Source organism: Notolepis coatsorum (assembly GCF_963971535.1).
Source record: "Notolepis coatsorum genome assembly, chromosome: 15".
Lineage (NCBI taxonomy): Eukaryota > Metazoa > Chordata > Actinopteri > Aulopiformes > Paralepididae > Notolepis > Notolepis coatsorum.
This window is the reverse complement of record NC_140179.1, coordinates 50935181-50958927: the sequence shown is the minus strand read 5'-3', so window position 1 is coordinate 50958927 and position 23747 is coordinate 50935181. Positions and strand designations below refer to the sequence as shown.

The 23747-nt window shown below is 45.3% G+C and overlaps 1 protein-coding gene across 1 annotated transcript in view; it reads left to right on the top strand.

The window, feature by feature from the left end:
- The window catches only part of plce1 (phospholipase C, epsilon 1), a 228888-nt gene that overhangs the window by 170541 nt on the left and 34600 nt on the right, over nucleotides 1-23747 (top strand). Inside the window, 5 exon segments of the mRNA XM_084331001.1 lie at nucleotides 9033-9150; nucleotides 18286-18451; nucleotides 19921-20034; nucleotides 23563-23624; nucleotides 23627-23698. Coding sequence (XP_084187127.1) covers nucleotides 9033-9150; nucleotides 18286-18451; nucleotides 19921-20034; nucleotides 23563-23624; nucleotides 23627-23698 — 532 coding nt within the window.

Sequence of the window (23747 nt, the reverse complement as noted above, 5' to 3'; positions counted from 1 at the left end):
ACATGAGTTTAGTTTAGCCGCAGCTACAGGTTTTACTCTGGTCGGGTCAGGAATGTGACAACAGACATCAGTCGATCACAACACTCTTCAACAATATGTTTCGAACAAAAGTTTGTTACAATCATTTTCATATAACGCTACTTGGGACAGCTCTGCTGTAAACACTGGTGTAGCTGGCTCTGCTCTAATCACTCTACATTTACATTTAGTCATTTAACTGACGCTTTTATCCAAAGCGACTTACAAGTTCTGTACGACAGGTCATCAGGAAGGATACAACTCTATCAGCTGAGTAACAATATTCATCAAAGTGTTGCGTGTTACAGTGTAGGTTAGTTTATTAGGACAAGTGCATGACAGTAAGGTTAGTTAGGGTTAGATTTTTTATTTAATTTTTTTTAAATTTTATTTCAGATAATGGTTGAAGAAGTGCGTCTTTAGTCGACGGCGAAAGATTGGACGGGATTTGGCTGTCCTAACTGGGGTGGGTAGTTCATTCCACCATTGTGGGGAAAGGACTGAGAATAGGCGGCTTCTCTTTGATGACCCTCCCGGAGCTTGGATAGGAGTAGGTCTAAGGCGGCCAGAAGATGCAGAGCGTAGGGGTCTTGAGGGTGTGTAGTTGGAGACCATTGACAGGAGGTAGGCGGGAGCGGTTCCCTTTGCCGCACGGTATGCTAGGTCGAGGGCCTTGAAGCAGATACGTGCAGCAATAGGGAGCCAGTGCAGGTCCCTAAGAAGTGGGGTGACATGGGCCGACTTCGGTAGGTTTGAGATCAGGCGGGTCGCTGCGTTCTGAATGAGTTGAAGAGGCTTGGTGGCAGTGGCCGGGAGGCCAGCTAGCAGTGCGTTGCAGTAGTCGAGGCGGGAGATGACTGTTGATTGGACGAGGAGTTGGGTGGCTTCTTTTGTCAGGAAGGGGCGGATCCTTCTGACGTTGCTCAGGAGGAATCGGCAGGTTCTGGTTGTCGCTGCGATGTGAGCAGAGAAGTTCAACTGGTCGTCGAGGACAACACCAAGGTTCTTGGCGGTCGGGGACACGGTCACAGCTGCATTCTCGACTGTGATGGAGAGGTCGGTCAGGGGGGAGGATTTGGCCGGCAGGTGGAGCAATTCTGTTTTGCTTAGGTTCAGTTTGAGGTGGTTGGTCGTCATCCAGGCGGAGATGTCGGACAGATGCCGAGATCCGCTCAGAGACGTGGATATCTGAGGGAGGGAAGGAGAGGAAGAGTTGAGTATCATCGGCATAACAATGATATGAGAAGCCATGAGACGTGATCATGTTACCCAGTGATTTAGTGTAGAGGGAGAAGAGAAGGGGTCCTAGGACCGAGCCCTGGGGGACACCCGTCCGCAGGGGGTGGGTGGCCGACAGAGTCCCTCTCCATGACACTTGGTAGGAGCGGTCATTGAGGTATGATGTCAGCCATGTCAGCGCAGATCCAGCCACTCCCATTCCTGCGAGGGCCGCGAGGAGGATCTGATGGTTGACTGTGTCGAAGGCTGCAGATAGATCTAGGAGAATCAGGACAGAGGAGAGGCCTTTCGCTTTTGCTAAGTGAAGTGCCTCTGTGACCGCAATGAGGGCCGTTTCTGTGGAGTGGCCAGTCCGGAAGCCAGACTGATTAGGGTCTAGGAGGTCATTCTGTAAGAGATAAGCAGTAAGTTGGTTGGATACAGCACGTTCAAGTGTTTTAGAAAGGAAGGAGAGACGAGAGACAGGACGATAGTTGCCTATGACGGTGGGGTTCAGGGTTGGTTTTTTTATGAGGGGCGTGACTCTGGCTTGTTTTAGGGAGGTGGGGACCACCCCCGAGTTGAGTGAGGAGTTGATGGTTGCAGTTAGGAATGGGAGGATGTCCGGTGCTATGGTCTGGAGGAGTGGGGAGGGTAGCCGGTCCAGCTGGCATGTAGTCGGACGGTTCGACGTTACCAGTGTCAGGGTCTCGGCTTCTGTAATGGGAGAGAAAGATGACAGAGTGAAGGATGAGGTTCTCGATTCAGTGTTTGGAATGGGTGGGGGTTGGGAGAAGGAGCTGCGGATGTTCACCACTTTTTCCTCAAAGAAGATTGCAAAGTCTTCGGCAGAAAAAGATGAGGGAGGAGGGGGTGGGGGGGGGAGTGAGGAGGGAGGACATGGTAGCATGCAGTTTGCGAAGATTCGTGGCAGAGGCCTCGATCCTATGGTGAAAGAAAGAAGCTTTGGCATTCGTAATGGTTTTGGAGAATGTTAAAGGATAACTCCAACATTTTGGGAAATTAGCTTATTTAACATCTTCCCTGGAGTTAGACAAGAAGATACATACCTTTTTTGTCTCTGTGCATGCATTAGGCTTAGGGAACAGACGCTCCGTTAGCATAGCTTAGCTTCATCACTGGAAGTGAGGCGGGACAGTACCCTGACGCTCCCTACAGGTTTGTTGATATTCTCATTCCTTCAAAGGATCTGAACCGATTGAAGTTTATGGATACCATGACTTAAAATCCTCTTACCTTGACGATTAAAAGCCTCCCCAATTTAGAAAACAGTAATCCAATGGCTGGTATTGATAATATACTACAAACTACTGGACGCTCGGAGCTAACCGGAGCTAACAGGAACATGATGTGTAAAGCAAATATAATGACTTCCTTTCTGGGGTTTTCAAAATAAAAGTGCGACGTTTATAGCAGCGGAAAACATTTATTTTGTACATTATCTAACGTTAACACGAACCTAAACTAACGTTACAACTAACCTAAAGTTAGTTTAGGTTCGTGTTAACGTTAGATAATGTACAAAATAAACGTTTTCCGCTATAGACGTCGCTCTTTTATTTTGAAACCCCCCAGAAAGGAAGTCATTGCTCTCGTTATCTGCTTGAGTGTCCGGTTAGCTCCGTTAGCGTGCATTAGTTAGTAGTATATCAATACCAGCCATTGGATTACTGTTTTCTAAATTGGGGAGGCTTTAAATCGTCAAGGTAAGAGGATTTTAAGTCATGGTATCCATAAACTTCAATCGGTTCAGATCCTTTGAAGGAATGAGAATATCAACAAACCTGTAGGGAACGTCAGGGTACTGTCCCGCCTCACTTCCAGTGATGAAGCTAAGCTATGCTAACGGAGCGTCTGTTCCCTAAGCCTAATGCATGCACAGAGACAAAAAAGGTATGTATCTTCTTGTCTAACTCCAGGGAAGATGTTAAATAAGCTAATTTCCCAAAATGTTGGAGTTATCCTTTAACAAGAGGTTGTGATATGTGTCGATGTCAGCAGTGAACATGGGAACCCTGTGCTCGGTTGCTAACTTGCTATTGTTTGCGACAGTCTGCCGTGAACATGGGAAATAATTGCGACAGCTCTGCTGTAAACACTGGGAATAACCTCGGTTGCTATGCCCACACGCACCCACTGCAACCGGGATGTGCGCAAAACTTCACCCTGGACTCCGGTTTTCAAAGACCGCGTTGCAGTGTAGCAAAACCCCGGTTGTGTGTGCCCGAACAGTGCAACTGCACACATACAATCATGGTTACGTTAAATCCAGCGCTCGTGTAGACAGCCCCTAAAGCTCTCTAAACGTCCTCATCAGGGTCACCACTCTAAAGTTCTCTAAACGTCCTCATCAGGGTAACCACTCTAAAGTTCTCTAAAAGCCCTCATCAGGGTAACCACTCTAAAGTTCTCTAAACGTCCTCATCAGGGTAAAGTTCTCTAAAAGCCCTCATCAGGGTAACCTCTCTAAACGTCCTCATCAGGGTAACCACTCTAAAGTTATCTAAAAGCCCTCATCAAGGTAACCACTCTAAAGTTCTCTAAAAGCCCTCATCAGTGTAACCACTCTAAAGTTCTCTAAAAGCCCTCATCAGGGTAATCACTCTAAAGTTCTCTAAAAGCCCTCATCAGGGTAACCACTTTAAAGTTCTCTAAACGTCCTCATCAGGGTCACCACTCTAAAGTTCTCTAAACGTCCTCATCAAGGTAACCACTCTAAAGTTCTCTAAAAGCCCTCATCAGGGTAACCACTCTAAAGTTCTCTAAACGTCCTCATCAGGGTAACCACTCTAAAGTTCTCTAAAAGCCCTCATCAAGGTAACCACTCTAAAGTTCTCTAAAAGCCCTCATCAGGGTAACCACTCTAAAGTTCTCTAAACGTCCTCATCAAGGTAACCACTCTAAAGTTCTCTAAACGTCCTCATCAAGGTAACCACTCTAAAGTTCTCTAAAAGCCCTCATCAGTGTAACCACTCTAAAGTTCTCTAAAAGCCCTCATCAGGGTAATCACTCTAAAGTTCTCTAAAAGCCCTCATCAGGGTAACCACTCTAAAGTTCTCTAAACGTCCTCATCAGGGTCACCACTCTAAAGTTCTCTAAACGTCCTCATCAAGGTAACCACTCTAAAGTTCTCTAAACGTCCTCATCAAGGTAACCACTCTAAAGTTCTCTAAAAGCCCTCATCAGGGTCACCACTCTAAAGTTCTCTAAACGTCCTCATCAAGGTAACCACTCTAAAGTTCTCTAAAAGCCCTCATCAGTGTAACCACTCTAAAGTTCTCTAAAAGCCCTCATCAGGGTAATCACTCTAAAGTTCTCTAAAAGCCCTCATCGGGGTAACCACTCTAAAGTTCTCTAAACGTCCTCATCAAGGTAACCACACTAAAGTTCTCTAAACGTCCTCATCAAGGTAACCACTCTAAAGTTCTCTAAACGTCCTCCTCAAGGTAACCACTCTAAAGTTCTCTAAAAGCCCTCATCAGTGTAACCACTCTAAAGTTCTCTAAAAGCCCTCATCAGTGTAACCACTCTAAAGTTATCTAAAAGCCCTCATCAGGGTCACCACTCTAAAGTTCTCTAAACGTCCTCATCAGGGTCACCACTCTAAAGTTCTCTAAACGTCCTCATCAAGGTAACCACACTAAAGTTCTCTAAACGTCTTCATCAGGGTCACCACTCTAAAGTTCTCTAAACGTCTTCATCAGGGTCACCACTCTAAAGTTCTCTAAACGTCCTCATCAGGGTCACCACTCTAAAGTTCTCTAAACGTCTTCATCAGGGTCACCACTCTAAAGTTCTCTAAACGTCCTCATCAAGGTAACCACTCTAAAGTTCTCTAAACGTCCTCATCAAGGTAACCACTCTAAAGTTCTCTAAACGTCCTCATCAAAGTAACCACTCTAAGGTTCTCTAAACGTCCTCATCAAGGTAACCACTCTAAAGTTCTCTAAAAGCCCTCATCAGGGTCACCACTCTAAAGTTCTCTAAACGTCCTCATCAAGGTAACCACTCTAAAGTTCTCTAAAAGCCCTCATCAGTGTAACCACTCTAAAGTTCTCTAAAAGCCCTCATCAGGGTAATCACTCTAAAGTTCTCTAAAAGCCCTCATCGGGGTAACCACTCTAAAGTTCTCTAAACGTCCTCATCAAGGTAACCACACTAAAGTTCTCTAAACGTCCTCATCAAGGTAACCACTCTAAAGTTCTCTAAACGTCCTCATCAAGGTAACCACTCTAAAGTTCTCTAAAAGCCCTCATCAGTGTAACCACTCTAAAGTTCTCTAAAAGCCCTCATCAGTGTAACCACTCTAAAGTTCTCTAAAAGCCCTCATCAGGGTCACCACTCTAAAGTTCTCTAAACGTCCTCATCAGGGTCACCACTCTAAAGTTCTCTAAACGTCCTCATCAAGGTAACCACACTAAAGTTCTCTAAACGTCTTCATCAGGGTCACCACTCTAAAGTTCTCTAAACGTCTTCATCAGGGTCACCACTCTAAAGTTCTCTAAACGTCCTCATCAGGGTCACCACTCTAAAGTTCTCTAAACGTCTTCATCAGGGTCACCACTCTAAAGTTCTCTAAACGTCCTCATCAAGGTAACCACTCTAAAGTTCTCTAAACGTCCTCATCAAGGTAACCACTCTAAAGTTCTCTAAACGTCCTCATCAAAGTAACCACTCTAAGGTTCTCTAAACGTCCTCATCAAGGTAACCACTCTAAAGTTCTCTAAACGTCCTCATCAAGGTAACCACTCTAAAGTTCTCTAAACGTCCTCATCAGGGTCACCACTCTAAAGTTCTCTAAACGTCCTCATCAAGGTAACCACTCTAAAGTTCTCTAAACGTCCTCATCAAGGTAACCACTCTAAAGTTCTCTAAAAGCCCTCATCAGGGTCACCACTCTAAAGTTCTCTAAACGTCCTCATCAAGGTAACCACTCTAAAGTTCTCTAAACGTCCTCATCAGGGTCACCACTCTAAAGTTTCCTAAAAGCCCTCATCAAGGTAACCACTCAAAAGTTCTCTAAAAGCCCTCATCAGGGTCACCACTCTAAAGTTCTCTAAAAGCCCTCATCAAGGTAACCACTCTAAAGTTCTCTAAACGTCCTCATCAAGGTAACCACTCTAAAGTTCTCTAAACGTCCTCAGCAAGGTAACCACTCTAAAGTTCTCAAAAGCCCTCATCGGGGTAACCACTCTAAAGTTCTCTAAAAGCCCTCATCAGGGTCACCACTCTAAAGTTCTCTAAAGGCCCTCATCATGGTAACCACTCTAAAGTTCTCTAAACATCCTCATCAGGGTCACCACTCTAAAGTTCTCTAAACGTCCTCATCAGGGTAACCACTCTAAAGTTCTCTAAACGTCCTTATCAGGGTAACCACTCTAAAGTTCTCTAAACGTCCTCATCAGGGTCACCACTCTAAAGTTCTCTAAAAGCCCTCATCAGGGTAACCACTCTAAAGTTCTCTAAAAGCCCTCATCAGGGTAACCACTCTAAAGTTCTCTAAAAGCCCTCATCAGGGTAACCACTCTAAAGTTCTCTAAACGTCCTCATCAGGGTCACCACTCTAAAGTTCTCTAAACGTCCTCATCAGGGTCACCACTCTAAAGTTCTCTAAAAGCCCTCATCAGGGTAACCACTCTAAAGTTCTCTAAAAGCCCTCATCAGGGTAACCACTCTAAAGTTCTCTAAACGTCCTCATCAGGGTCACCACTCTAAAGTTCTCTAAAAGCCCTCATCAGGGTAACCACTTTAAAGTTCTCTAAAAGCCCTCATCAAGGTAACCACTCTAAAGTTCTCTAAAAGTCCTCATTAGAGTAACCACGCTCTAGAAGTTCTCTAAACGTCCTCATTTGGTGGTGTAGTGGTGTACATGTGGTGTAGTGGTTAACACTGTCGCCTCACAGCAAGAAGGTCCAGGGTTCGATTCCCGCTTGGGGACCAGGTTTCCATGATGCCAGGTACCCAGGTGGGGTATCTCCCAGGCCTTTCTGTGTGGAGTTTGCATGTTCTCCCCGTGCTCGCAAGGGTTTCCCCCCCCCCCGATAAGATAAACCCAATGGAAAAACATGCACAACAACAAGATCGCTAACGCTGTGGCGTCCTTGACGAAGACGGACAGGAGCACCTTGATTGGTCCCCTGGCGCGGCTCACGTTGACGCCTGTCTGCTCCCGGCTGCCATTGGGGGAGAAGGACGACGGGATGGGTTAATCGCAGAGACGAATCGCATGCATGCATCGCATGCGTGCCGATTAATGACCTCTGAGCAGGTCCTAAATTATTATTATTATTATATTATTATTTGGGTAACCACTCTAAAGTTCTCTAAAAGTCCTCATTAGGGTAACCACTCTCTACAGTTACCTTTCTACTACATGCATGTTCTTCCTATGGTCTTAAGACAATCTATCTCCCTAATCCACAAACTAGTGGCTAAAACTCAAACCTGTCATCAAGTCTGAAGCTGCTCCATAGACAATGAATTGGGAAATATGTTATAGATATAGACGACACTGAGAACATCCAGGGGAATGTTCTGAGTATACTGTACATGTTCTGTTTCAGACCTGAGAACGCTACTATAGAGAACACTACTATAGAGAACACTACTATAGAGAACGCTACTATAGAGAACACTACTATAGAGAACACTACTATAGAGAACACTACTATAGAGGAGAACGCTATTATAGAGTACGCAGCACGCTACCATAGAGAACGCTACTATAGAGGAGAACACTACTATAGAGAACACTACTATAGAGAACGCTACTATAGAAGATAATTTGGGCATTCAAAAAAAGAAAACATTCTGTGGGTCTATAATCAGTCTGCCATTCATTGTCAATTCGGTTGTTAAGTCTGACGCCATGTGTCATGTCTGGGGCCAAACGCTCCGCTCCAGACAGCGGGAGATACTAGCAGCACATACCCCAAACTGTTTCTTTATGACTCCGATCTATTAAAACAATAAGGGACACTGAGCCTGAGGCGTGTTGAAAAGACCAAAGCCTCAGCCAATGCAGGAAGCTGTATTTGTAAAACCCGAAATCACAAGGTAATGCCCCTATGGGCTGTACAGGTCTTCTTGAACAAGTCAAGAAGAAACGTCACAATAAATCAAGAACAAAAAAACACCATAAAATCCAAATATGCGACACTCCCAGACATTCCCCAATGAAGATGAGGAACAACTCACAAAAAATCTAGCAATGGGGAAAAAACCACCACAGGCGATGTGGAGGAGAGAAACCTCAGATGGGCTGCTCAAAGGGGGACCCCCCAACTGGATGACGGTGATAATATTAGTGTTGCTATTGATAGATGGGTATAGAATAAAACAGTGAATAGTTTGTATGTATGTACATATACATGTAATAAAACACATATATGTACATGCAATAGCAACTAAGGTACATAAGAATTTTTTTGAAAAATGTAAATAAAATAGAGCTAAGAATAACAACAACAAAAGAAAAAGCATAGGGAAAACAAGCGGCATGACTTAACAACCGAATTGAGCAGCTCCAGACTTTATACCTGACGACATCACAAGTTTGAGTCTTACTTCTCTGGTTTCCGGCTTTGGGAGAAGAGAGTAGCTCATGTTCACACATATTGATTGAAAAATGCCCTGGGCCGTCGAAATATTTGAATTATTAATAACTGAATAACTTATTTGGGTGGTGTTCCCCTTTTAAAGATGCACTTAATAACATTTGGTTTGGAATCAGGACCATACAAAATTATTTATTGATGAGTTTCCCGCCCACACAGGGAGACAGCGGCGACGCCACCGATGATGAGATGGTCTCCAGGAAAACCCGGAGCTGTAAGGAGGCGCTGGTCCGGAATGGACCTGAACTGTCTGACAGCGTCGACCAAGACGAGCCAGGTGAGAGGTCATAGAATCAGTTTTAATTATATTTTTTACACATTCAAGTTCAAGTCAACTACAACTCGTACACCTTACTGTAAATTGTACCTAAATTGTACCTCATCCCATTTCTGCTTTGCACTATATAGTATTGTACATTAGTACACTGCATAGTATTGTATATTATATGGTAACTCAGTTACGTCTATTCTGCATCGAACATTGTACATATGTCTATACTGAACACTGTGACCTCATTTTCTACTTCTAAATTACATGCTATACTATGTTATTTGATACTATCTTGTCTAGCACAGTCTCTGGAGCGTAACAGTAAGAAGCATTTTGTATGAAAGTATTCTGTACTTCTGTATGACAACTATTAAAGAAACTTGAAACTTGAAACTTGAAGTTCCATTGGTCATATGTATGTTAACGCACATGCTTTACTAATGCAGTGGGCACAATGACATCAAGTTCAAGTTTCTTTATTAGTCATAATGTTAAAGGTGCTATAGATAACATTCAGCCACTAGATGTCGCACTAGAGCACCAGCATGTCATTTATCAAATCAGGTGCATTCCACGTGGGGAAATGGGAAGTAGGGAGTTGATATGCACTCAACATGTAAACAACAACATTAATTTTGGAACCGCCAAAATGTTTTAAATGATAAATTCATTGGTAAATCTTTTTTTGGGGAAAGCATATACTTGTGTTCCGCACCTTTCTAAAATCTCTGTGGATGTATTATTAAAACAAATATATTACTCTACATGAAAATGTTATCTACGTATAGCACCTTTAACACAAGGTCAACGGTACAGTGGAATGTGTTGGACGAGGTCAGAGGTCAGCTCAGCAATAGGAGCACTAGAGGCATTAGAGCACTAGTCATATAAAGGTAGAATAAAGTAAGACACGCAAAAAAGTTAATTAACATGGAATAACATAAGTAAAAAATACAACACTATATACATATATAATTATTATTATTTGTATTTAAATCCACAATAGACAATTACATTTTGTCTATTTGGTTCCCAGTCTGAATAACTTTAAAGGTACACTATGCCGTTTGGGAAGATCCTGCAATTACTTCATAAAACATTTACTGTACATGTATTTTTTATTAAATTTTTTATCCACTTTTTCCCCTCTTTTTCTATTTTTCTCACATCCCAATTTTGCTGTGCCAATTCTCCCCTCCCCTGTCTTGAACGTTGCTCGCATATGCCCCCCACTGGCCGGTTGTAGGGAGGATAGAAGCCTTGCATCACATGTCCCCTCCGATACATGTGGAGGCAGCCTGTCACATCTTTTCACCTGCCAGCGCGGACTCTCATTGGCGAGGTGTAACGTGTGGGAGGCTCACACTACCCCCACCATTTCCTGTCTCTGCTGTGCAGGCGTCCCCAACCGACCTGTCTGTCGCTGTTTACAACGTCCAGATTACCACCCATCGACTTCCACCCGCTAACTCTGCCAATTGAGTTAGTATGACGGCCGGCCCAAGCCGGAGGCAACGCAGACAGCCGGAGTCGAACCCGGTGTCTCTTGCGTTGGTGACGAGCGCAATGTCCGCTGCGCCACCCAGCCGCCCATACATGTATTTTCTTAAATTGTATTTATAATAATTATTCCATCTCATGTCGTCATAAATAAAAACATAAATCATTTTGATGCACTTTGAACCAAACGTAAGTAAGGGATAATGTATGCCTACAAGGTCATTGTCGCAAAATAATTGACCGACACGGAGTTTAAAATACAGAGGCGCCGCGCCGAGGTGTTTTAAACGTAGTGAAGGTCAATTATTTTGCGACAATGACCGAGTAGGCTATACATTATCCCGCTTATTACATGGCTAACTTACTAACAATATACCTAATTCATTTGACAAATCGCAGTTGTTCTGTGGCTCTGTCAGCCCAAATAAAGTGATTATTATTATCGCGGGCAGCCTCTGTGTTCTGGCTCCGCTGTGTTCTGCTCGTCGCTCCGCCCCCGTCATCGCCGGCACGGCAGTGTCTAATTGCACTGAAACAGTGTGTCAGTGGGCTTGATTGCGAACAGCTGCGCTCTGCGGTCATTATTGAAAAATCTGCGGTCATTATTGAAAAATAATGACCGCAGTCGGGGGGCTGTTGACCAATCACAAGCAAGCATTTCGGCGAATGTGAAAACGCCATGTAATAAGCCATGATAATACCTAAGCCCGGACCCCTATTTTCTGAAAATCTGCCTAAAATACATACCTAAGTTAATGGAAGATTGCTCCACTTCTACAAGGTCCATTTGCATGTTCTTGGTATCTAGGGACATCTATGGACCTCAGTGAATGTAAATGCTTAAATTGTGATGAAACAAAGGAGAATATTAATTAAGATTTTTCTTTGCATCTTTGACAGTGAATAATAATACCATGCTAAAAATGACCAGACATAAGAAACTGCCACTGAGCTCGTTCAGTACCTTCTTGAGATCACGTGTACAAACAATCTAAGGAAATGAATAAAGGGAAGATGATTAAACAGAAGGTTTTGTAGATACAGAACTGAATTCTGCCATCCGGACCCATGCAATTTGAAATATTATTATAGAATATAGAATATGAGGCCTATAAATTACCTTATTATAGCCAACTTGCACACTATGGATCGGGCCAAATCTACTCTTTCCAATGGCAGAGTTCAATTTGGAGTATCATATTTAGTATCGCCAGGCGTGCATGAAGAACAGAGAATGAAATCTACTGTATGTAGGCCTACAGTAGGTTTTTTATTCTTGCGACAGCTCCGCCATTTTGAAACTGATTTAAAATCGGATGGTTGCTAAATGTTCACAATAGGGGAGACAAACTAACTGCGCTCCAATATATGCCAATAACGTAATTTTTTTTGGTATACGTGTAATACGAGAAAGAAAAAAAAGATTCATACACAAGTCATGCCGTTGGGTAGTGTAGTTCTTCGAAATTCCAACGCTCATTGAGAGCTCTGGATGCCCTCTTCTCAAAATGACTACAATCGTCATCATTCAGCGATGGCCGCTAATTCAAAATGGCGTATCTCCACGATAAATAGCACATTTCAAAAACTAAAATCTCACTAATTACACTTTAATTAACCCTTTGGAGACCAAACCCGAGATAGTCCGGGTTAACCCGCCATGCTCTGGGCGCCAAACCCGAGAAATCTCGGGTTTTAATCGATATTTATTTTATTCGCTATATCCATTCATTTTTCATCCATCCAGCCTGACCTTATCATTGGGAATGGGTCTGAGCTCGCAAAGGGCAAATACCGCCGCCTAATGTCTCCCAGATGGTATTGCACATCATTGGAATCCCTCTGGCTGGGGCTGTGTATCAATCTAAGAAGTCCGGTCCAGGTTTTCCTTCTCGGGCATGAAGTATCGTTATAACACATTGACTGGGGACACTCGGAGCAGCGTGGATTATGTGTTTTGGATATATAACGTTGTATCAATAAACACAATCAATATTTGGAATGGCGATCAGGAATTGGATTAATCTTTTTGCAGGACATCAGATGTGAGGTAAGGGCTTTATGTTACGAATCTTGGGTTAATCAGATGTTCCTTTCACTGCCATCGGAGCGTGTGTGTGTGTGTGTGTGAGGTTTGCGCCGACCAAAGTACGGAGAAGCGATTTTTCAGACCCCGCTTCTTTTCATGCATGAGGACACATATAATATCGATAATCTAGCGTTTATTTGAAAACGATTCATAAATCAAGCGTCAAATGGCACGATTTCTAACGAAATACATTGAAGCTCGATTTGCTGGAGTTTATTGAGATGAGACAGAACGCTCTAGAAATATATTGATATTCATCACGGTATAAAACGGAAATGTATGTATGAAAGAATTATCTGTTGGGCGGCTACGTGGTGCAGTGGGCAAGGCGCTCACCACGAAGGTACGCCTCCCTGTTCGAGCCCAGCGCTCCACATTGCTTTCAGTTTAGCTGGTCGTCCGCACTAATACACATTGGCAGTATTAGGGGGAGGGAAACTGATGGGTGGGGATCGGGCGTTGTGGACAGCGACTCCTACAGGTCGGTTGGTGCGCCTGCGCAGTAGAATCAGGAAGCGACGGGGCCCCTCCAAAGCCCAAACCCCTGACGCTGAAAGATCGAGCCGCGCAGGTGGAAAGATGCGACTGCTGTTACCTCGAGTATCGGAGGGGACTCGTGCTATGTATGACTTAGTCCACATTGCAGCCGGCTTGTGGGAGGCATGAAACAACGTTCAAAGACAGGGGAGGGTTGAATTGGATGATACGAAAATTGGGATGGGAGAAAAATAGAAAATGGGAGAAAAAGTGGATAAAAAAAAAAGTTAAAATTATCTGTTTCGTGCAATGTTGACTGGAAGCAACTCATTGACGATCACCATGTTATTTAGATCTATTGCTATTATATTTGATATATTTTATTTTTAAGCACTCGCAAATAAGTCCTATCCTACATTGGATAAAGCACTGGCGCTAAAGGGCCACAGCGCCCTCTGCTGTTGGCGCCGGAAGTGTTAACCTATTGGTAAACAAACGTATTGCTGAAAATATACACTATGACTGCTGTTGTGACATGGTTAGGATGTTTACTCTTTAATACGTTTAAAAAAATAAATTATAATTATGTCAGACAGTATAGAGAGAATGATTTATGACATGATGTTCCGGTACCGGACCGCACGGGTGGAAGAGGTTAAGTATGTTTGTAAACTAAATTGCAGACCCTGCCGTTGTAAACAAGAATATTGAAATGGTAACTTTTCTGGTGATTTTGTTTCTGCTGTTGTGAAAATATACCATAGAAATCTTTAAAGGAACACGCCAAGATTATGGGAAATGCAGTTACATTTCAACTGGCCTCGCGTCTCGCTCTGCTACTGAGATAACCACCTAGCGTGCACGCGAAAACAAAAACAAATGCACCCACTTGCACGTGACCGCGCCACCCCCTATATGACGCCGGAAGTGATCACGCCTCACCCTTCCTCATTTCGTTTCCAAACGCGGGAGTAGCAGTGCACTTCGTGAACTGGTTGTTATGAAACATAGGGAGAAATTACACAATGTTGGGTATTCGCCAGAAGTTCACCAGCCCCCGGAACCTTCTCGGCACATCCTGTCCTGGGTTTTCCTCGTCTCGTGACAGCGGACCGAGGGACGTCGCGCGACGGTTAGCAATCGAGCTAAGTCGTGCACAGGTAGGGCCTGCGCTATCGGGCATTGATACTAGCATGGGTAATATTGCTCGTTGTCTCGTGAGACGACCGAGTGATGTATTGGCGCAGGGGGCGGGATATTTGGGAAAACATGACTCTCTTTTGGATGTTTTTCCAAGTATCCAGCGCGCGCAGCTAATGCTAATGCTACAATGTTGGGGCGCCGTTCCCATGTATCCCGCAGAGGGCTGTCTTTACTGTCTTCCCTCCTCTTAACCATTCATGCTGACGGTCAATCACTGTCTAATGTTGGGGGTTTAACAGGGGCTTATTTACCCTTTACATGGGTGGATGGGCTGAGGCTCAGGGCAGGTGTGCTTTTTGTGAATCTATGAATTGAAAATGGGGGTCCCTGATGTGGACAGGACGTTTTCTCTGGTCTGCATCCCCTTAACAATTGTGTGTATTGGGCTAGCCCATTCTGCAATATGTTAATAGAGTATTCGTTCATTCATTCATTTATCCCTTCACGGGTGCACACCGCAGTGGAGGTTGTTACATGACTACTAGTGGAGCAGTGCTTCGCTAGTAGTAGACTTTGGTCTGCAGCCACCACTGGTGTTCCGTGCTTAGTGAAGCAGGTGACATCAGCCCTGACATGGTGGAACGGTGTCCCGCCCGGCCGAGTCGGCTCGGCAGGTGGCTGGTGGGCTGATGAAGCCTATACCGCCGCGGTACAGAATTTAGCAGCGACTGGCAACATTGCTCAATTGGCTGCTTTTCTGTCAAAAATGGTGTCGGGTGGTGGGGCCTTAGGGCCAGCCGACGTCAAAACCATTGCGCGAGGTTTTGAGGTTATTCAGCTTTTGACCTAGCCGCAAGCTATAACTGCAGGGAGGGCTAGGATGCTGTCAACGGTTGTTCACAGGCATTTTTGGTTGGAGCAATCTCCCCTTGAGGAGGGGAGAGGTCTCCTCCTCAGGGCTCCCCTCTCCACGGGTGGACCTTGGTCTGTCCACGGAGGCGCGGGTGGTATTTGACCTGGGCCCCATGCTGCCCCACACCGCGCAGCCAGAGGTGAGAGCACGGCCTCGCCAGCGGCTGCGGCGAGGCCCCCGGCCAGCGGCCATGTTTCCCCGCCTGAGATACCCTGGACACAAAGAAAACAGGTGATCACAAGGCCGACAGCCTCGGCGGCCCGAGGGATCGGCTATATTAGATGGGCACGCCCTAAAAAAACGTTGCCATCTAGCTGTGTCTAGCACGCTCTCAGGTTACTCCCCCCCGCTACACTACGGGACACAGGGCTCTGATTTGTTCCCTTTGGCTGCGGGCCACGTTCGTCCAGTAAAGAGCAAGCGGCCCCACATTTCGCTTCTCATAGAGACAGGGGCTGACACCCAGTTGCTAGCTAGGCCTGGGTCTGTATGAGAATGCTGTGCTGTCAAGCGGCTCCCACACCACACGTCCTGCGTCTGTGTTTGGTGAGCCTGGTGTTGTATCTGTCGACGGAGCAGGGTTCCCTGTATCAAAAAAATTGTCAGAGGGGGAACCCTAGGTCCAGGAGATCGCAGCGTGGCTTCCCCCCAGCCCCGCCCTCGCCAGGCCGGGTATTACGTTAGTGCCTCCCCCGTCTGGACTTCCGATCCCGCGGTGGTCAGCAGGCACACGTAATTTGGGTGGTAGTAATATCACTACAGGGCTACGGTGTGTAGAGACCCACCCTATCGGGCAGTGTGAGGACCACACACCATGCATGTCCAGCTGCAGAGCAGGCTGTCCTCAGCAAGCTAAGCCGGGAAGATGCTCAGCGGGGGTGATGGCCGCTCCCCCCGTATCAGACCGCCCCTTCTGTCTGGGTCCCCCCCTTGGGTGCGATTGCCTCGTTGGTAGAGTCAGGGTGCGATATCCCGGCTCCACGAGACACCCTGCTCGCGCAGTTGGCGAGACCAGGGTTGACAACGCACAGCGGGAGGGACCGGGCCACCTATCTACGATTCCTAGCGGACCAGCAGCAGTTGGCGGCGGGGGCGCTTTGGAATTTTACCACGTATGGCTGCAGTGGTAGCCATATGGGTGTGGATGGAGAGAACGTTGAGGGCGGCGCTTGTGTTACGGTTTACACACCCCCGCCCTCTGTTTTTGGGTTTGGTACAGACTCTATTATCAGAGTCCGCGGCAGTACAGCCCTGGCCGAGGAGATTCGTTCTCTGGCGGCAAAGCAGGCCGTCGTCGTGGTCCCATGGGAGGACACGATGAGCGGTGTTTCCTCCCGATATTCTCTGGTGCCCGAGAAATCTGGACCTGTCCCATGGAAGGTTCAGAATGTTGACCGTCACCCACCTGTTAAGCGCTGTCAGGTGGGGGACTGGTTCACCTCCATAGACCTGTAGGATGCGTATTCGCATCCCGATCTTCCCTCCTAGGACATATCTACGCTTCCTTTTCAGGGCTTAGCATACGAGTACCAGAGGCTGCCGTTCGGCTACTCTCTGGCTCCTCGCATCTTCACCAAGTGCGTGGAGACCGCGCTGGGGTCTCTGCGTCGTCGGGGGATACGAATTGTATTCTACCCTGGATGACGTTCTGGTCCTCGGCCGGTCAGAGACTACACTACATTTCAACATGTTCGAATTGAAGGCAGTCCTTCTGGTCCTCAAACGGCTCGGCCACCTTGTGGTGGGCAAGCATGTTTTGATCAGGACGGACAACACGACGTCAGCATCATATATCGACAGACAGGGAGGAGTACGTTCCCCCCGTCTGCACTGGGCGGCGGTCAAGCTCTGGCTATGGGCGTTTCTCAATCTGCGCAGCCTGAGGGCTCTCCACATCCCCGGCAGGGAGAATGTGGGTGCAGATGTGATGTCGCGGGGCGGTCCTCACCCTGACGAGTGGGGACTACGTCCAGACATAGTCAGACAGGTCTGGGACCGATTCGGGGAGGCCACGGTGGACCTGTTTGCGAGCAGACAGTCCCACCAGTGCCCCTTGTGGTTCTCGGTCAGTCGGAAGGACAACCCCCCTCTGGGGGTGAATGCCTTCTCGATGTATCCATGGCCGCCCGGGATTCTGTATGCATTCCCCCCCATACACCTGATAGCTCATCTGTTGGGGCGGGTACGTCAGGAAGTGGGCTAGCAGGAGTGTGTGGGTGTGGACCGCGGAGTGCTGTGTCACACGTGGTCCCGCCTGTGCTGTGCGTTCAGGGGTGCCTGTTTCCCCCTTTTCGCACTTTGGTGGAGTTGACTGCTTCCCCTCCTTCGTTAGGACGGGCGGGTGGACGGGACTCCCTTCCTCCCTGGCTGGGGCTTACAGGCCCTCAGGGGGTGCATTTGTCGGGCCGCGCGTCCGCTCTGCCCTTTATCTCAGTAGCAGAGCGAGACGTGAAGCCAGTTGAAATGTAACTTATGGTTATTCTATAACCCTAGTTACATGATACTGGCTGAGCATCTCGCTCTTAGCGCCCTGAGGTCCCTTGGAGGTTTTCTGCTTATGGAAATCGAACTGGGAAGGGTGAGGCGTGACCACTTCCGGCGTCATATAGGGGGTGGCGCGGTCACGTGCAAGTGGGTGCATTTGTTTTTGTTTCGCGTGCACACTAGGTGCGAGGAGATAAGAGGTTATCTCAGTAGCAGAGCGAGACGCTCAGCCAGTATCATGTAACTAGGGTTATAGAATAACCATACGTTACCGCGTTCTCCAGAGTCAGACAATAAGATAGATGCCACGGCTGGGTAGCGTAGAGGTCTAAGCACTCGCCTACCACCTCAGAGACTCTGGGTTTGAATCCAGACTCTGGAGAAGACGGTAACCGCATTTCCCATGATGTTGGCGTGTTCCTTTAACTTCTCCAAGTTACCCAAAACGACACAGTCCACCTTTAAAGGCTCTCTGTTCTTTCGTCCCTCATCTTGTGTATTAAATGTATTTCCTCATAATCCCGTGTCTCTGTAGAAGACAACTTCCCCGGACCCTTCTCCCTTTCAGCTAACAAGAGCCCCGGGTCCCTGGCCTCTTCCTCCTCCTCCTCCTCCTCCTCTTCCTCGAGCATGGCAGGCTCCACACAGTCCCGCCCACAATCCTCTCCTGTCCTATCAGGAGTCTCCAAGACACCGCCAGGGTAAGATTAGAAGGGGTCTGCAGCGCCTGTCTCCCCTCTGGTTCAGTTAGTCAGTTTAAAACATTTACATAGATGGACTTTAAAACCAACAGAGTGACAATTGGTTGTTAGGGGAACGCACATTGGTGGAAACTTTCAGTTCGTCCAACATTGAGTTGAATGGGATCAGCCATCTCCTCGTTTATTACCATTTAAACAGGTTATTACCTCGGTTGTCAGAATCATCTACAATTTGTTGCATTGGTAACTAACTAACGTTTGATATATTGGTTGATGTATATTTCCTCAAATAGCTGGTATATTTTTAATAGAACTGGCACCAAAGTCTGTCACCAAAGCAGACCATAGAACGCTGGTATTCTGACGTGATGACCCTTCCTTCTTTTATAGTGTCCTTGGTTTCAACAGGGCACAGAAGAAATATATTAAACCGTTTTACGATCTCGGGAGTGCCGCTGGTTTCTCTGTTACATTCTGTTCAAATTCTTGTGGCTAATCTGTACGTTTTTTGCCAGAGGCTACATACAGTAGAGAACAATCTTCCATAGCGGGTGGGTGTTTCAGAACTCAAATGAAGCCTTCAGTTCTGTTGAATCTTTAATTTCCTATTTCAAATAGGGGCCTTTTTTGCAGATGCACAAGCAAGAATGAATGAATGAGTTTATTTCAAACAATATAAAAGAATCAATGATCATTTGCTGTGAAAAGAAAGATAAAATAGAAAAGGATATAATAAACGTGTCCAAAAAGGTCCTACCCCTCACTGCAATAAACCATTAATTAACTATCTTTTTCCCCCCAGTCTTTCGATATATCAACCACTGCATCATTAGTCCTACATAACCAAGTACACCTTCAAACACAGTGTTCAAATGTCTTCCAACTAAATCATTTGACGATCAGTCAATCGATCGAGTTAACATACAATCATTACTGTTAACGAATAATAAGTTATTGTATAATCAATAGGCTACTGTCCATCCTGTATCTTTTAGAAAGCAAAAGGTGTATGCTCACTAGATCAGAGACCAATTATTTCAGAACAAAAGCCGAAACAAATTAATACAAGACCCCCATGAACTGCTCCTTTCCTCCCTCTCTTTTTCAGGGTTGTGTTGTTTCATGAATCAAATTTATTTTAAAAGTTGCTTTTAAAAGTAGCTTTTAAAAGTTTTCACCCCTTCCGGTACTCCAAGTTCTCAGAGCAGGCAATACAAGTTTAACCATGTAAAGATACAAGATACAATGATGCAGGACTCTCTCCTTGTCCCCTTCCTCTTTCTAGACTTGGATGCATGGAAATGGATAAACGAGGTATTGACTGTGAATCCTTCCTTCCTCCCTTCTCTCTCTCCTTCTCTCTCATCTCCCTCTCTCTCCCACCCTCACTCTCTCTCTCTCCCACATTTACTCTATGTCCCTCTCTCTCTGTCTCTCTGTCTCTCTTTCTTCCCTCTCTCTCTCCCTAGTAGTGCGTGGAGCAGTAAATCGTGGCATGGTCGAGGTAAAGGTTTTCAGAACCTCATAATCTCAGACAGCACCATGAGCTTCATCGAGTTTGTGGAGCTCTTCAAGTCCTTCAGGTAGATATACAACATATGTCTCTACTCTCTGTTTATATCCAGCCCCAATGTTGCTCCACTCCCAAAAGGTATTGTTCAGTAAACCCTGCAGTGCTAGATAGGGTTGGGTACCGTTCACATTTGAACCGATACCGGTACTCAACGGTACCTTTTTTTTTTTGGTACTTTAGTCTCTAAAAATTTTAATTTAGCATTACCGAAATGTGGCACCGGCGGATCTCACGTGAATCGGTACTCGGTAGAGTGATTCGGTCGATACCCTTAAAAGCAGTGATGCAGTGGTGGTACCACGCCGTCCTAGCAGTTCGCTGAGCAGAAGTGCGCGCACGGATGTGCACGCGTGCGCACACAAAAATGCGTTCACAACTTTCACTCTACTGTCGCGCCGTGCGCCAAGTACCCGGCACTTATCACCTAGTCTTTGCATAGCATAACAAAGAAAGAGAAGTGCAAGACCAAAATACAAGCCCTGTGGGGGGTTTGCTTGAGCTGGTCTGTGCACACGCAAGGGAACATGTATGCGCGTGCACGTGGCGTCCAGGCAGTTCTGATATTACGACTGCACCCCTGCTTAAAAGTACCGGATTTGGTACCCATCCCTACTTACTAGTTGTTCTGAACATTCTGACACTAAATGGGCATTTTAGTATATAAAGCAAGACATAATTTACTACCAGGCAACATCCAAAAGATTTTTATAGATAGAGAAGGGGGATATAATTTGAGCCGACTGTACACACCACTATAAAAATCATGTGCATATCTGTCTGTGGGGTGAAGTTGTGGAATAGTCTACCAGAGGAGTTAAAAGAAAGTAAAAGTGCTGCTGATTTCAACCGGAAGTACAAACAACGTATTCTTGAGAAATATGCCACGGACGTTTTTTTTTATTTTAATTTTTTTTGATCTTTTTCCCCCTCCATTTTCCTCCGATTTTCTCCCATCCCAATGTTAGTCGTATGCCAATTCCCAGTCCCTTCCTGGTCGCTGCGCACTTACCCCCCACAGTCAGATCATCTGGGAGAGTGGAGGCTACCACGTGCTTCCTCCGACACACGTCCAGCCAATCACCGCTTCTTTTCACCTGGCAGTGCGGATTCTCATTGAGAGGGCGTAGCGTGTGGGAGGATCACACTATCCCCCTCAAGTCCTATCCGCGCTTAGCAGGCGCCCCGACCGAACTGTAGGAGTCGCTGTTTACAACGACCCGGACCCACCCCGCCAGCTTCTCCCACCCTCTAATACAGCCAATTGTATCAGTGTGAACGGCCAGCCAAGCTGGTGACAACCCCGGAGCTGTGAGCTGGATTCGAACAGGCGAATCCAGCTCACAGCTCCGGGGTTGGTGACGAACGCAATCTCCGCTCGGCCACCTAACCGCCCCTCGGACGGTGTTTTTTTTATAAAATTGATTAGATCAATTGTTCAGATTTTTTATTGCTGATTGTTGTTAGTGATTATTATGTTTTTATTTTTTTTTGTTGATAACGAAGATCAACGATACATTTGAGATTATGTACTGGGTTAGGGCATTTACAAGCTTGTAGCTTCAGCCCTAATCTTTTTGGCCAACTTGTAATTTGTGTGTGTGTTCGTTTTTTTGTACATGCTAAATGGCTCGAAATAAACTTCATTCATTCATTCATTCATTCAAACCTAGCTTAAAACTCAGGAAGAGGTGTTTTTGGCCAACAGCTAGGCTAGTAAGCACATTTCCCATAATGTTGGCGTGTTCCTTTAACTATAGTGCCCATAGTTAGGGATAGCCACTTAGGAGACAGGAAGCTTTCCATTTTCATCCCATCACAGCAGCTTCGGTTGAGTCATCTTCCTCTACTGGAAAATCTTTGGTTTAATTGTCTCAAATAGAATCCTGGTCCCGCTGGTCCCAACGCTTGTCCCGTGGGAACCGTATTTCCACGTTGTTGTCAAAGGAAATGTTGTCGGAACCGAATCTATTTTCACAAGGCCTCGTGCTGTATGGGTGGCCTGCAAGGACCGCCAGGTTCTGACAAATCAAATGAGGCTTTAAAGATATTCTTATCATTTGGAATGAGGATCCAACCATATAGACAATTATGTGGAATAAACATGTCATTTAGCGGGTTGAGTTTACACATTCCGCATTCCAAATTATCATGAGTTCTGATTCCAGTGATTAAAGATTTGAGGACCGTGTAGACTCAACCACTAAATGTCATGCCACTAAATGAATCCACTAGGGCTGGGTGTCAGCACTGATTACCCCGATTTGATCCGTTTTCGATTCACACGGTCCAAATTTGATTTAAGATTTGATATTGATTCAACCAGGTTTGATGGAGCTGGTGTCAAGGAGCCAGCACCTGCCACTGTTGTCAAAAGATATCATCATGTTGAATTGGAAGATACAAAAACCAAATTGTGTTTGCATTGACACCTGGATGAGAGATGTCATGGACCTATTGACAATGGAACGAGCAGCTTCAACGCTAGCTGAATATGACCATGAAGAGGACGGTCCCTGTATTGTACTGTATTTTACTATGTTTGTGTGTTTTTGTTTTGTCTGTATTTATGTTGAGCTGTTTTGTGTTTCAAACTATTAATAAAATGTTTTTTTTAAATATGTCATTATGGTCAACCGGGTTTCCTTAGTAGTTCAGCAGAAACTCAACGACTAGAGACGTCTGCAGGATATAATTTATGCAGAAATCTTTCACACATCTGCTGGAAAAAGACATGGATGAAAAGATTGATCTCGGGGGTTTTAAGAATCGATTGAAGTTTGATTGAAATTAGAGTCCGTTTATCGCGTTAATTAGATTAATTAATTACACAGCAAATTATCGCGTTATGAAAATTAACTCAAAATTAATTACAAAAAAAAATGTAATACCATTTTTTTTTATCTCATTCATTCCATAAGAACGTAGAATACACATTTACAGACTTTTTTTTTTAAATGGGCTATTTGCATGTTCTTGGTATCTGATTCTAGGGACATCTATGGATCTCAGGGAATGTATTCCCAGTGTCAGAAATACTGTATCTGTTACTAGGCTTGAGTAAATTGTAATGAACCAAATGAGAATATCAATTAATTTTTTTTTTATCTTTGACTGTGAATAACACTATGCTCAAATTGAACCAGACCTGAAAAATCTAAGCAAATTAATAGATGGAAGATGATTAAACAGAAGGTTTTGTAGATACAGTACTGAATTCTGCCATCCGACACATGCAATTTGAAATATGATTATAGAATATAGAATATCAGGCATAACATGGTTATGCGATTAAAATGCGATTAATTAGATTAATTAATTACAAATCCTGTAATTAATTAGATATATTTTTTTAATCGCCTGACAGCACTAATTGAAATGAAACAACATGATATACCGGTAGATATATTTAGATTCCCCCACCCCCCTATACACCACATACTTGTACATGGTTGAACTTTTCCGTGGTTGTCGTTTCAATGATGGGAACGTCTTCCACGACGCAGATGTCGACCTTTAACCCTCGCCCTGCTGTCCCCAGTATCCGTAGCAGGAAGGACTTAAAGGAGTTGTTTGACACCTTCGCTGTGCCCTGCAATCGCTCTGGCCAGAGTCGCCTCCTCTCTACACCAACCTGCGGATCGATGACAAGGTCACCGGCCTCCAGCCAGACCTGGGTATGTGATCACAGATTTACTCTCTGTCTCTGTCTCTGTCTCTGTCTCT